Raw genomic sequence first — 14,841 nt, forward strand, 5'->3', positions numbered from 1 at the left:
AGGGCAGGCAGGGACCAAGCGCGAGGTTGGGTGAGGGAAGGCAGAGTCTGAAGGGCAGGAAGCGGACCCCGCAGAGGTTTCGGGCAGGACTGTCTTGTTTGCTGCGGTATCCCTCAGACTAGCATGGCGTTCAGTAAATATCTGGAATTACCGATTGCTGGAGGCAGCCTTCCGCGGGTCTGAGCACCGGCTAGTTGCGGATTCAGCCTACCTCCACAAGACCACTTTGCCTGGGACAGAAAGCCAGGTGTGCGGGGGTAGCCCCGGCGCGCTGAGACCCGCCCCGCGCCCCGCCCAGAGCCGCAGCGAGGGTGCGCATGCGGCGCCCGCCGTTTACGACGGGCCGGAAAGCAGTGGGCGCAGCCAGCGCCGGCTGAGCCGGGTCGCTATGGGGGTAAGCGGAGGCGAGCTGCTGCCGGGGCAGAGGCCGGGAGGTGGCGAGAACCTGGGAGGCAGGAGCTCGCGCCAGGAGGGAAGGAGGGGAGTGGGCTCACGCTGAGAAGGAGCGGGGAGGCACAGCTCATGCCGGGAGGGGAGGAGAGGGGCGGGGCCGGGCAGGGGCTAGGCGCGGGGCTGCCCGGGCGCTGTTGACGCCGTCGCCCTGGCGCTCCTCCTCTCAGAAAATTGCGCTGCAGCTCAAAGCCACGCTGGAGAATGTCACCAACCTCCGGCCAGTGGGCGAGGACTTCCGGTGGTACCTGAAGGTAAGGCTGTGGTGGGGGCGCCAGGGCCGGGGCCGCGTAAAGGTTTCCCACCCTGATCTCAGTGGTGAACGGGAGCTTTCTCTCCAGCTAGATGAGAAATGCTTATTAAATGTTTTCTTTTCTTCTGGGTAGAATTTTATGTTTGCTTTTTTAAGTTTATTGGTCAATTCTTTTTAAAAAATTTTATTTATTGGCTGCGTTGGGTCTTCGTTGCGGTGCGCAGTCTTCTCATTGCGGTGGCTTCTCTTGTTGCAGAGCACGGGCTCTAGGCATGTGGGCTCAGTAGCTGTGGTACACGGGCTTAGTTGTTCCCCGGCATGTGGGATCTTCCCGGACCAGGGCTCGAACCCGTGTCCCCTGCATTGGCAGGAGGATTCTTAACCACTGCGCCACCAGAGAAGCCCTACAGGTTAATTCTTAATTGGCAGTATCTTGAAATATCTTTTGTAATTTTTTCCTCCGTAACATATTTCATGGTATATAAACAAACACTAAACGAAAGGCTACTTGAAGGGATCTTGTGATGACTTAGTAAGAATAATTTCACCTTCTCTTTTGTTGTTCAGGTTTTATTTACTGTGAAATCATTTAATTTTGTGCATGGCTCCATTCTTAATTCCCCATCCTGTATTGGTAAATCTGGTACTCTAGTGAGATGGTATACAGAGGTCCTCTTCTTAACTGAGCAGTTTGAGGTCCTTTACTCTCCCAGATCCCGGAGCTTCTGATCTGTTTTCCTTTTAGTCTAAATCCCAGAATCCTTCAGTACCTGACAAAAGCCCTATCTTTCAGGAAGCATTCTGCCCACCTTTATTTACAAATATTTTGAAGCCCGAGTGCCAGGGCTTATATGAGGAGTTGATGTTTCCTGGCTTCAAAAAGCAGAGTCTAGAGAAGGAGACGAAGGAGTAGCAACAGAGTGATAAATACTTTTACCAGGAACCTACAGGGCCTGTAAGGACACACAGGAAGCGCCTAACTCAACCGGGGTGGGGGGGGGGGGGGACTTTGAAGCCATTTCTGTACTACTTGAGCCTTGAATCCCTAGCCAGACTGGGGACTTCTTAGAGGAGGATGAGCAAGCCAACACGAGAAACACTTTGCCCAGAGAGAAGTCTAGTTATGTCCTTAGTGGGGCTGGTCATAAGGATGAGGTAAGATTGCTGACAAGATGATGAGCCTGCCCACCTCACACTGTTCTTACCCTTCCCTCAGCATCTGCCCAACTGAGCCAACTTCTTTACTAATACTCTTTTTCCCCCTCCCCAAGATGAAATGTGGCAACTGTGGTGAGATTTCAGAGAAGTGGCAGTACATTCGGCTGATGGTAACTGCTCCCCCCCCCCCACTATACCCATATACAGACACACATAGGCCTCTGGGCAGGGATATGTGGCCCTCACCTCCCCGGTCTTTGGACCCCGCTTTTTGTGGTTTGGGAGGGCAGGCAGAGTGTGATCAACTGGGAACAATGGGCTTTGGGATGTGAGGCAGAGTTCAAAATCAAGGGGAAGTCCTTTCCTCGCTCTCAAGAAGCCTTCCCAGGATTCTTGTCCTAGCAAGTTGCTCACCCTGTCTGGGTCTTGGTAGATATAGATGGTGTGTATTTAAATATTGTTATAATATTAATTGATAATAAGTGGTAGGACTGGGTCTCCTGGGGACCCTTACATCTGACTGATATGTGACTAGAGGTTCTGTTTACTGCTTGCCAGGACAACGTGGCACTGAAGGGAGGCCGTGGCAGTGCCTCCATGGTCCAGAAGTGCAAGCTGTGTTCAAGGGAAAACTCCATTGGTAGGTAGGCCATGGATATTGACTGACCTCTGCCAGGCTGGCCATCGGCTTTGTGGTGCCAGACTGAACGCATGCTCATGTTACCTGTGGGTGGACCCAGGCCTGAGGTATCCAAGCTTCTGCCGTAGACTCTTGCCCAGAGCCACATCTGGGTACCTGGGTGGGGCCGGGATATGGACTTAAATCGACTTTGTCTTCTCTTTTACCTTTCAGAGATTTTGAGCAGCACCATCAAACCTTACAATGTAAGTTTCCTGCTGCAGTGGCAGGCATGGTGGGATCAGATCCAAGCCGGGAACTAGGAGGCCTGGGTTCTTGAGTTATATCTGCACCAGAGTGACCCACATGGAACTGACGGACTTCATGTGCTTACTTGTTCGTTCATTCACTCAGTCATTCATTCGCTGTCAGTCATTCATTCACCTTACCCTGACTGAGTGCTCGGCAGGAAAAAGACTCGTAACTAGGCTATTGTAAGTGTTGGGCTGTGGGAGCCTAGGGGACCTCTGACCCAACCTGGCCACTCCGTTTCCATCACTGGGAACACTTGCCTTGTCTACATCTTGGAGGGCTAGTGAGCCTTCTCTGAATCCATGGATGAGACAGTGCATCCATCCTTGATATTTGATTTTATTAAGTATTTATACGTTACTGCATTAACAGATTAGTCCAAAGGTGAGGGAGGGAGTGTATGCTTTGGGTCTGTGTCTTCATCCATTCCTACTTGGTATTTTTGAAAAATGTCTGATTTATGCCAAATTCTCAGCTTTGTCCTGAAGTTAAAGGGAAAAATCACACAAGGACTTACACTCAAGTAAATCATAATCTAGTGCAAGACAGACCAGCGAACAAAAACCAGTCCAGGGCCAGACACAAGGCTGGTGTGCAGGAAGCATTTCTACAGTAAATGACAGAATGAGAATGAATGTGTGGGTGTGTCCTTGGGGTCTGTGGGCCCAGGGGTCAGGGAGGCATGAATTTCCTGGCTGTACCACCCCCCTTGGTGTGCCTCCTCCACATGCATATCCCACTTCAAAGGCTTTAAGTCAGCCCCTGCCTTGACAGCATGGCGGATGGTTAGCAAAGGGCCACAGCGAAGTGTACTGGGGCCTTTTGGATGACCTGGAAACCTTATAGGTTAACATTCTTCATAGTTTTTATTTTGATAATTTTATCTACCATTCATTGAGCATAGTATCGGGACCTATACTGGGCAATTTACACCTAGTTCAGGTTCTCATAATAAACCTGTAGTGGTTTCCTCAGCTCCAGCTGACGATCTTAGGCCCAGAGGAAAAGAGAGGCAGAATTGTGTGTGAGCTCACATCCAGGCACTCTGACCCCAGAGCCCACATCCAGGAAGATCTCGTGGCAAGCAGGTGTCAAGGCAGCCTTCTTCCAGAACGGGATGAGTTGCCCCTGAGTCCCATTCTGGGCTCTCAGGGGCTGTGGAGTCAACCTGAGGGCACAGTTAGACCTACCTCCTCAACACACTTCCTTTCTAGGCCGAAGACAACGAGAAGTTCAAGACGATAGTGGAGTTTGAGTGCCGAGGACTTGAACCAGTCGATTTCCAGCCCCAGGTGCATGTCTTCCTGGGGAACCTGTATCTTTGGGGAGGGCGTATAGGAAGTGACAGTAGAACTTGCTTCCTACAGAGACCGTGGACTAGGAATTCTCATTTCTAAGAATAACAGTTGTTATTTGTTAAGCATCTAATATATGTTGGGCACCAGGCTTGTCACTTTTAATGTTACCTCCCTTAATCCTCACAGTAACTCTGTGAAGTTATACATCCTATTTTTCAGATGAGAAAAGAACTTCAGAGATTTTGCCACTTGCCCAGGGTGATGCAGTTAGTAAGCAATGGAGCTGTAATTTGAACCCACATCTATCCGACTCCAGAGCCAGTGCTCAGGCCACTTTATTTGTGTAGCATTTTCACCTCACAACCCTGTGAAGTAGGCAGAAGAGAGAGTATTGTCATCCCCGTTTCATAAGTAAGAAAACTGAGGTCCAGAGAGGGAAGTGACGTGCCCAGGTGTTTCAGAAAATCAAGGGTAATGGACGGGTTTACCCCACACCTCCTGCCTTCTGGGCCAGGGCTCTAATTTGGAGAAACCACTCTAGTCCCAGGGCAGCTGCCAGGGCATGGAAGCTCAGTAGTTATTCCAGAACAGTAGCCCAACTGTATTTCTGTCTTCCCATGCCAGAGGTGTTGTGAGAAAGGCCAGTTCCCTGACCAGGCCCCACAGGCCAGACCAGTGCCTCCGTTCCCCTAGATTAACCGCTGCCTTCCTGTCACCTGCAGGCCGGCTTTGCTGCTGAGGGTCTGGAATCCGGGACAGTCTTCAGTGACATTAATCTGCAGGAAAAGGTACGGGACTTGGGGGCCTTGCAGGGAGCTCTAGGGCACCTGGTGGGAATAACCCTTTTGGTGAACAAGGCTCTTCAGTGGGAAGCCGACTCCACACTTCCGTGCTTTTTGTTGGTGATTTTGGTGTTTACGATAGCCCCAAGTGTAGTGCTAAAGCGTTGCCTAGTGTTCACATGCAGGAAAGCTGGGTGTGCCTTACAGAGAAGATACATGTTAGACAAGCTTGTTCAGGTGTGAGATACAGCACTGTTGGCTGTGAGTTCAGTATTAGTGAATCAGCTATATATATATACATATATATATATATATATGTATGTATGTATGTATGTTAAATAAGGTGTTTTTAAACAGAATCATATGCTCCCAGGAACCTAACCCTGTTATTTCCCCTGGGAGCAGTGATTCAGTATTCACTAATACAGTGTTTGTGGGGACTTTGTAGAACATAACTACTGTGAATACCAAGAATCAACTGGACATGTTACTGCCTTGCAGATAAGGAAGGCTTGTGGTCAGGCCTCAGAGGAAGGAAGGACAAAATCATTCAGTTTGCATAGCACCTAATAACAGTAATTGGATTTACTGAGCTCTCATATGTGCCTGGCCCTAGGCTAAATACTTTTACATGTGTTAACTCTTGATTCTTTCAACATTCAGTGTAAAATCTACTTCTGTCCTCTTTTTTTTTTAAATAGAGGACAGAACGAAGGCTCAGAGAAGTTAGTGACTTGCCCAAAATCACAAAGCTAGAAGAGTAGGAATTCAGGCCCGAGCAGTCTGGCTCTGTCCTGGGTCTGACGTGTTCCTGAAGATTGAGCCGGAGCCTGAGCTGGGCCTTTTAAGTCCTAGTCCTCCACTCCCCATGCTGTCCAGGCTGCCTCGTGAGGCTAACACTGCCATTTTTCCCCACAGGACTGGACTGACTATGACGAAAAGGCTCAGGAGTCTGTGGGAATCTACGAGGTCACCCACCAGTTTGTGAAGTCCTGAACCCTCTTCCTGCACACTTGCCTCTTAAGAACTGAAAAGGGACAACGTGCCCCAAGCAGCACAGTGCAGAGGCTGGTCCCCTCACGTCTCGCCTCCTGGCAGCTGCCCAGGCCCTCACAGCCTGCGTGCTGGGCTGTCACAGCGTCCCGAGCCCCACCAATAAAGCCCCTGTTTGTGCTACACTGGTGGATGAACAACCACTCTACTCCCTCCGCTCCCCTTCATGTTGGAGGGCTTTGATGGCTTCTTGGCACCTTCCCACAGTACAGAATCTTAGCCAGATCCAATTTGCAAAATAGGAACACAGAGCTCCTAAGGGCTCTCAAGCTCTTGGGGAGAGCACAGGCCACCCCAGGGGACCAGAGGTGTCAAACTCATTGGTACAGAGGGCAGCGGAGCCTGCGGAATGATGTCATGAGCCAGAACGTCACGTTGACCACCTTGGCTCTTGGGTAAACCCAGGCAACTCTGTTCATTGGTGTCACTGCATATTCCAGGGACAGAAGGGACTTTGGAGGCCAGCAGTTCCATCCTGGCATGAATCTTCTCTCTCCAATCCCTGCCAGATGGTCCTCAGGTCTTTGCTCACTTGCTGTGATGGGGCAATCCCTCTCACCAAGGGAATCCGTATGAAAGTTCTTCCTTATGCTGAGTCAGCCTCTATGCTTCCTTTAGCTCCTCCAGATGGTCCTGGTTTGTCCCCTTTGTGGTCACACTTCTGTGTTCTTCTGCCCCTGGACAGCCCTGTGGAGGTGTGACGACAACAGTCCCGGCCTCTGTGTCTCGTGGGCCTGGATCCCTGGGTCTAAAGAGCCTCTTACAGTGGATAGAGTTGTTCAGTGCACAGTTAAGTCATGAGGGCAAGCGCACGTCTTCATACCGGTGACTCCACCATTCGGAAAACCTGTCACGAGAGACCTTACTCCTCTCCAGTGTTCTGCTGCAGCCTGGAATTCTTTGGAAGAATTACTACCTTCATTTTCTGAGTGGCCTTCTGGGAAAGAGTCTGCCCACTCCGAGGCTGGCTGTGGAGCTCTAGGAAGGGGCTCCTCAGAGGCAGGTAAAGCTGGCCATGGCCAAGGGTGGGGAAGAGATGCCTGCCCTGTCCCCTCTCCAGTCTGGCAGCTGTCACGTGTCCTCTAGGTCCCCTGTGTTCCCGGCCCCTGGGCCTGTGCTTTCTGCACCTGACAGAGCAGGGCTTCTTTGGCCTCCCTCGGCCAGCAGCTCCACCAGCCCCCACCGACTAGAACGGTCCATTGCCTGGCCTGAAAGCAAACAAGGGAGCGTCGGGCTGGATAAACAGGCTTTCTGGGTTTTAGTCTCCATACTAGCCAGTATGTGTTATAAAGGCAAGCACTAAAAGGATCTCAAGGTTTTCTTTATATTGTAAATTATTTTCTCATCTTGTAGGGAGTAGAGGAACCCAAGTAATCAGTAACAGATGGAACATAGATTATGTCAACAGATGCAGAAAAAGTATTCGGCAAGATTCAGCAACAAACCATAGAGATGCTTAGCAAACTAGGAACAGAAAGGAACTCCCCTTACCTCACAAAGGATATCTACAGGAAACCCGGAGCAAATGAAATGTTTGAAGCACTCCATTCACGGCTGGGGTGAGATGAGGATATCCTGGATCACTATTCATCACTGTCCCTACACTGCCCCTGCCGCAGCACTTAGACTGAAAAGAAAGTAAGGTGCAAGGACTAAAAAGGAAGAAATAACTCACTTTTCACAGATTTTGATTTTCCACTTAGTGAATCCAAAAGCATCAGGTGCTGGATTTAAGATCAATATACAGAAATCAAATGCATTTCAGTACACTGGCAACATGTAAAACACAATTCAAGAGAAAATACCATTTACAATAGGAACAGCAACCAAAAAAATACCCCCAAAGGTAACTGGGAATTAAGTCTATCAAAGATGTTTCATGACCAATAAATTGGTCAAAATGGCAGAGTAGAAAGACCCTTAGCTCACCTCCTCTCACGAGCACACAAAGATCACAACTGTTTGTAGAACAACCATCAATGAAAAATATGGGAACCTCCTGGAAAAGATCTACAACTAAAAATATAAAGAAGGAACCACACAAGATGGGTAGGAGAGGCAGGCTTATGATACAGTCAAGTCCTGTACCCCCAGCTGGATGACCCACAAATGAGGGTAATTATATTGCAGAGGATCTTCCCACAGGAGTTCCTGTACTGGGAAGAAGAACCCACAGAGCAATTGGCCTTGAAGGCCAGAGGGGCTTGGTTTCAGGAGTCCCACAAAACTGGGGAAAGAAGAAACTTAAAGGGCACACAAAAACCTCACATGCTCTGGAACTCAGGGTAAAAGCACTAATTTGATAGAAGCCTGGGCCAGACCTACCTGCTGGTCTTGGACAGTCTCCTGCGGGGGGGGGGGGGGGGGGGCGACTGTGGCTCCGCTGGGGACATAGACACTGGTGGTAGCCACTCTTGGGAGCTGCTTCTACCGCATGGCCCCTGGCGCTGGTGGGCACCACTGTGGGTCCCGTCCTCTGGCTCATTAGCACCAAGACCTGACCCCATACAACAGCCTCTAGGCACTGGGGCTGGGATGCCTCAGGCCAAGCAACTAACTGGGTGGGGACACAGTCCCTCCTGTCAGCACACAAGCTAAAGACCTCATGAGCCCAGAGCCACCTCTGGACACTGCCCTGCCCACCAGAGGGCCCAGGGCCCAGCTCCACCCACCAGTGGGTAGGCACCAGTCCCAGAACCCCCTGGGCCCCAACCCTGCCCTCCATGAAGTCTGCTCTAACCTTTGGACCAGCCTCACCCACAAGAGGACAGACACGAGAGGCAAGAAATCCGCAATCCCACAGCCTGCTGACCCAGTCGGCCCACAGCAGGCTCCCCTGGGACCAGCTGGGCCCTGGCCATGCCCACTAGCAAGCCAACAAAGCTTTGGGACACCCCATACTCCACCCATGTCAGGAATCTCCCTTCCCCCACCCCCGAAGTGATACAACACCAGCTCTGGGATCCTGGGGCCCTGCAAACATACTCCAGAACCCAGCTCTGCCTGCCAGTAGTCTGACACTAACCTCAGGACCTGGCTTCGCCCACCAGTGGGCAGACTACAATCCTGGAGTCTTCTGGATCATGGCTCTACCCACTAGTGAGCCAGTACTAGCCCCAGGGCCGCCTGGGGTTGTGCAGTCAGCTGCCTCGTGACAGCCCTGCCAACCAACAGCCAGCAGCCTCTGCGCAAGGTGGGGCCTGGCAACCAACTGGACTGGGGACTACCCAAGCCTAGCAGACTGCCCACATAGCCTGCCAAACAGAAAGACCCATGCAGCCCTCATGGGGGAAACCCTAGAGCATATAGCTTGGGGACAAGAGGGGAGTGGGGTGCTGGGACACAAAGGACGTCTATAGAAGGCCACTTCTCCAAGGTCAGGAAACAACTAACCTACACGATACATAAAAATACAAACAGCAATTTAAGCAAAGTAAGGCAACAGAAGAACATGTTCCAGATGAAGGACCAAGGTAAAAGCTAAGAAGAAGAACTAAGTGAAGTGGAGAGCGCCGATCTACCCAAGAAAGAGTTCAGGATAGTCATCATAAATATGATCAAAGAACTCGGGAGAAGAATGGATGCACAGAGCAAAAGTTAGAAGTTTTTAACAAAGAGTTAGAAAATATAAAGAACCAAACAGAGATGAAAAATACAATAACTGAAATGAAACATACACCAAGGGGAATCAAAAGTAGACCAAATGATGCAGAGGAACAGATCAGTGAGCTGGAAGACAGGGTAGTGGAAATCACTGATGCTAAAAGGAAAAAGAAAACAGAATGAAAAGAAATGAGGACAGTTTTAAGAGACCTCTGGGACAACATCAAGCATACTAACATTCACGTTACAGGAGTCCCAGAAGGAGAAGACAGAGAGAAAGGGGGCAGAGAACACATGTGAAGAGATAATAGCTGAAAACTTCCCTAATCTGGGAAAGGAAACAGTCATCCAAGTCCAGGAAGCACAGAGAGTCCCATACAGGATTAACCCAAAGAGGAACACACCAAGACACACTGTAATTAAAATGGCAAAAATTAAAGATAAAGAGAGACTATTCCAAGCAGAAAGGGGAACGCAAAAAGAAAGGAATAACATACCTGGGAATTCCCATAAGTCTATCAGCTGACTTTTCAGCAGAAACTCTGCAAGCCAGAAGGGAGCAACATGATACATTTAAAGTGATGAAAGGGAAAAATCCTGCAACCAAGAATACTGTACCCAGCAAGGCTCTCATTCAGATTTTATGGGGAGATCAAAAGCAAAAGTTCAGAACCACCAAACCAGCTTTACAAGAAATGTTATAGGAACTCTAAGTGAAAAAGAGAAGGCCACAAATAGAAACATGAAAATTACGAAAGGAAAAAGCTCACCAGTAAAGACAAATATACTATAAATGTAGGAAATCATCCGCACACAAAGCCAGTAGGCAGGTTAAAAGAAAAAAGTGGCAAAATCACCTATATCCACAATAAGTAGTTAAGGGATACACAAAACAATTAGATGTAAAATATGATGTCAAAGACAGTCATCACGATAGGAGGAGAGTACAAATGCAGGGGTGTTAAAATTCATTTGAAATTAAGAGATCAGCAACTAAAAACAATCACGTATACATAAAGATTGCTAGGTATAAACCTCATGGTAACCACAAACCAAAAATCTATAACAGATACACACACAAAAAAGAACAAGGAAAAAAATGAAATTTTGCCGTTTGCAACAACATGGATGGACTTGGGTATTGTGCTTAGTGAAGTAAGTCAAAGAGAAAGACAAGTGCTGTATGATATCACTTATACAAGGAATTTTAAAAATAAAACAAACTAGTGAATGTACCAAAAAAGAAACAGATTCACAGATATAGAAAACAAACTAATTGGTTACCAGTGGGGAGAGGGAAAGGGGGAGGGACAAGATAGGGGTAGGGGATTAAGATGTACAAACTAGTATATATAAAATAAGCTACAAGGACGTATTGTACAGCACAGGGAATAGAGCCACAATCTAGTAATGGAGACAGCTGCAGAAACTGAAAAGCACTGCGATAAAGGTTAGATTGTCAGGATGCTCTGGGCATACACAGGAGGGGCACCAACTAACTCAGCCTCAGAGAGGTGGGGTGAGAGGAACCTGAAGGTTGAGCAGAAGATAGCTGAAAGGGTGGAGAGGGGCTTATGCTCCAAGTAGAGGCAACTTCCTTAGGGTAAGCTGTTAAGAGAGGTGGGTCTGAAAAGATGAGCAGGGCCAGCTCCATCAAGGCCACAACTGTCACACTGAGGAGTATGGACTGTTTTCCAAGTTAATGGAAAACCACTGAGGAATTTTAAGCAGGGATATGATCAGACTAGTACATGAAAAAAATCACTGGCTACAGTGGGGAGAATGGACTGGAGGGAATGAGTGGAGTCTAGAGGCCAGTTAGGAGGGGAGAAATAGGCTCCGCCTCTTGACAGGAGGCGCTACAAAGTCACCTTGCAAAGGTGCGGGTGCCAGGAGGGAACAATGCAGTCTCCAGAAATAACACGTTATGTGTCAGGCCCCTCGCTGGCCGAAACAGAAGCCAAAGCGGAATATGGAGGAAGGGATGACGCATTCTTCCGGGGAGACCCCATGAGCGTGGCTTCATGGGAGGGGACATTTGAGCTGGGCTAAAAAGAACAAGGACTAATTTGGCAGAGGATGTGCTGGAGCCAAGGGCATTCTGAGGATGGAGGATGGCATTTGCAAGGTACAGAGTCACAGTGAAGCCCAGACATGTCTGAGACCAATGGGAGGCTTAGTGTGGCTGAAGCACGAGGCACGAGGACGGCTGGTAAGGAAGTGGGGGCTGCTAACGTGAATTTTTTTTGGTTCCTGCCTAACAACTTGGTGTTGCACAAACAGTATGATATCAATAAAGGAAAAAAGAAAAAGAAATAAACATTTTCTTAAACCCCACCATCCTAGCTCCCTAACAGAAGTGTGTTTATTTTCCCCTGTTCTCTTTCAGGGCCTATCTACACACAGACATGTTTTCATATGGCTATAATCCTAGCAGCATTAAGATTATATTTAACTGTTTTCCACTTAATATCATAAATACCAAATGTGATTCTGCTTATTCAGTGGCCCTGTCTTCTTTACAATGGAAGATTCCCAGAAAGAAGATATACTTGGAACCAATTCTGCTCAAGCAGTCCCCCGAGCTCTAGTCTCTGCTGGAGGCTCCCTGCATCTCTTTGTTTATCAAGCCCCAGCTGTGTCTCCTGAAACACCCTAAACTCTCTCCCTTTCAGCACCTACCCCACTGTCTCATGTCCACCTCCTCCAATCCTGGCTCCCATTCCTTTTTTGTCAGTTATTCTGTCACATGAAGATAATTGGATAGGTGTCACTAGATTTGGAAAATATGTTCGAGGTGGTCTAATTTAAAACATACGCTAATAAAACCCACAATGAGATTCCACTTCACACTCACCAGAATGGCTATAATCCAAATAGATGAAAACAAGTGTTGGTGAGGATGTGGAGAAGCTGGAACATTCACACTCTGCTGGTGGGAATGTAAAGTGGTGCAACCGCTTTGGAGAATATCCGGGCAGTTTCTTAAATGATTAAACACAGAGTTACTACATGACCCAGCAATTCCACTCCTAGGTAAATACCCCAGAGAAATGAAAACATATGTCAACACAAAGACTTATACACAAATGTTCATAGCAGCATTATTCGTAATAGCTAAAAAGTGGAAAAAACCCAATTGACTATCAACTGATCAATGAATAAATAAAATGTGATCCATCTATATACTGGAATAGTATTCAGCAATAAAAAGAAGATAAGCACTGACAGGTTCTGGAACATGGATAAATCTTGAAAACATTATGCTAAGCAAAAGGCCACATATTATATGATTCCATTTATATGAAATGTCCAGAATAGAAAAAGCTATAGAGACGAAAGTAGATTATGGTTTTGTCTAGGATTTGGGGGAAGTTAGAGGGCTGAGGGAAAAGGAGAGTGACTGTTAATCGGTACAGCCTTTCTACTGGAGATGAAAACGTTCTAAAATTGATTGTGGTGATGGTTGCACAACTCTGTGAATATGCTAAAAATGACAGAATGATATACTTTAAATAAGTGAAATGTATGGTATGGGAAGTATAGCTCAATAAAGCTGTCTTTTAAAAAATGTAACCTTGGGCTTCCCTGGTGGCGCAGTGGTTGGGAGTCTGCCTGCCGATGCAGGGGACACGGGTTCGTGCCCCAGTCCGGGAGGATCCCGCATGCCGTGGAGCGGCTAGGCCCGTGAGTCGTGGACGCTGAGCCTGCGCGTCCGGAGCCTGTGCTCCTCGACAGGAGAGGCCACAACAGTGAGAGGCCCGCGTACAGCAAAAAAAAAATAAAATAAAATTTAAAAAAATAAAAATAAAAAATGTAACCTACATAGTATCCACGAAACTCACCCTGGGGATCCTGGAGGCACCTCAAAGAGTAGCAGATAACTTCCAGAGAGGATGGTGTGACTGTGGATCTGGAGATGTGCCATACTTGTTCAGGAGTCATGGAAAAGAGCCACCAGGACAGAGCTTGCTGGCTTCCCGAAGCACCGTGGGAAACTCCACATGGGAGCTGCTTGAGGGTCAGGAGCAACAGGTATTAATTTAACAAAACTCATCCTCCTGAGTTGGGAGGCCAGCTAATTTAAGGTCTAATTACCGGAAGCCTAGACAAACAAATATAGGAAAAAAAGCACTGGACAAGGAATCAAGAGAGCTGGTCCTAATCCTACATGTTATCAAGCTCCCCCAACCTGTCCATCTTTTGTATGGAAAATGGGGATAACTTCTGTCTATTTCAGAGCTGAGGGGATCAAATCGGCTGATGCTTTACAAATAGTTGAGTTCTGTACAAATGTGCAAGACCTGTGTGTGAGCTCCAACTGGACTGAGACTTAATAACTGTTTTTGCCATCCTAGCTACCTCGTAGAACCCTTCATAGCATGAATCCAAGATCAGGAGGGGTGGAGGAAGTTGTAAACAGGAATGCTGAACACTGGGACAGGCCGGCAGTTCCCCTTTAAGGGACTGCTCGCACCCAAGATGTACTGCCCACGGGTACATCCACCTGAACGTAAGCATGAAATATACTTTTCCACCAAGCTTCAATTGATGCTTTGGTCTTAAGAGCTCCTGCTATGGGGAACTTGCTATCCAAGAGGGGTCAGCACTTCAATAAGGAATGGAACAGCGGCAGCAAGACATCACAGAACAAGACAGCACAGGCTCAGCTTCAGCTGTATGCCAGGTGCTTTACCTATATCGTTACAGCTAATTCTCACGACATCCCCATGCTACAGGAATTATCCCCATTTTACAATGGAACTCACAGACCAGAAAGGCAAAAGAACTTGCCTATAGTCACAAAGTGAGGACATGGTAGAACCAAGATACCAGAGCTCAGGCATTCCTGATCACGGTTCCTGAATGAGAGCAGCATGTGTTTATGTGCATTGGCAGCCACAAATGCCTCTCTCCTATCAAACCATGGAGTATGGAGGACCTGGGACTGCTGGGTATTCACTAAATGGTTAATGAGCGAAGGATGGACAGGGTCGGCTAAGAAAACGTGCAGGAGTGTTTACATGAACTGTAAGGAGGATTAAATGAGATAATGCATTGGAAGAGCTTTGTGACTGGCTCATACCAGAATTCAACCCAGCTGTCCAGTAACTTGCTGGGCAAGCCACTAGAAACGCAGGTAAAATTAAACACAAACAAAAACCCTTCCTTTTCAAAAACAAAAGAGAACACGCTTCCTTTTCACATTACAGCAGTATTCTAACAATAAATTGTTAGAGCGGTGATGTTCTAACAATAAATTCTGTGCTCACTCAATGGAGAGGTTTCAAGTGCAAAATGTATAGAGCAATA

The 14,841-nt window shown here is 47.8% G+C and overlaps 1 protein-coding gene across 1 annotated transcript; it reads left to right on the forward strand.

The window, feature by feature from the left end:
- Positions 1–320: 320 nt before the first annotated feature.
- Positions 321–6,050, forward strand: CZIB (CXXC motif containing zinc binding protein). The gene is made up of 8 exons (XM_027108501.1): positions 321–394; positions 621–704; positions 1,975–2,031; positions 2,420–2,501; positions 2,715–2,746; positions 4,007–4,084; positions 4,813–4,878; positions 5,791–6,050. Exons 1-8 carry the CDS (start codon positions 389–391, stop codon positions 5,866–5,868), a joined length of 483 nt encoding a protein of 160 aa, XP_026964302.1. The 5' UTR covers positions 321–388; the 3' UTR covers positions 5,869–6,050.
- The last annotated feature ends 8,791 nt before the right edge of the window (positions 6,051–14,841 follow it).

Source organism: Aethalodelphis obliquidens, unplaced genomic scaffold (genome assembly GCF_003676395.1).
Source record: "Aethalodelphis obliquidens isolate GAN/ISIS:26980383/991018 unplaced genomic scaffold, ASM367639v1 scaffold9, whole genome shotgun sequence".
NCBI classification, from domain to species: Eukaryota; Metazoa; Chordata; class Mammalia; order Artiodactyla; family Delphinidae; genus Aethalodelphis; species Aethalodelphis obliquidens.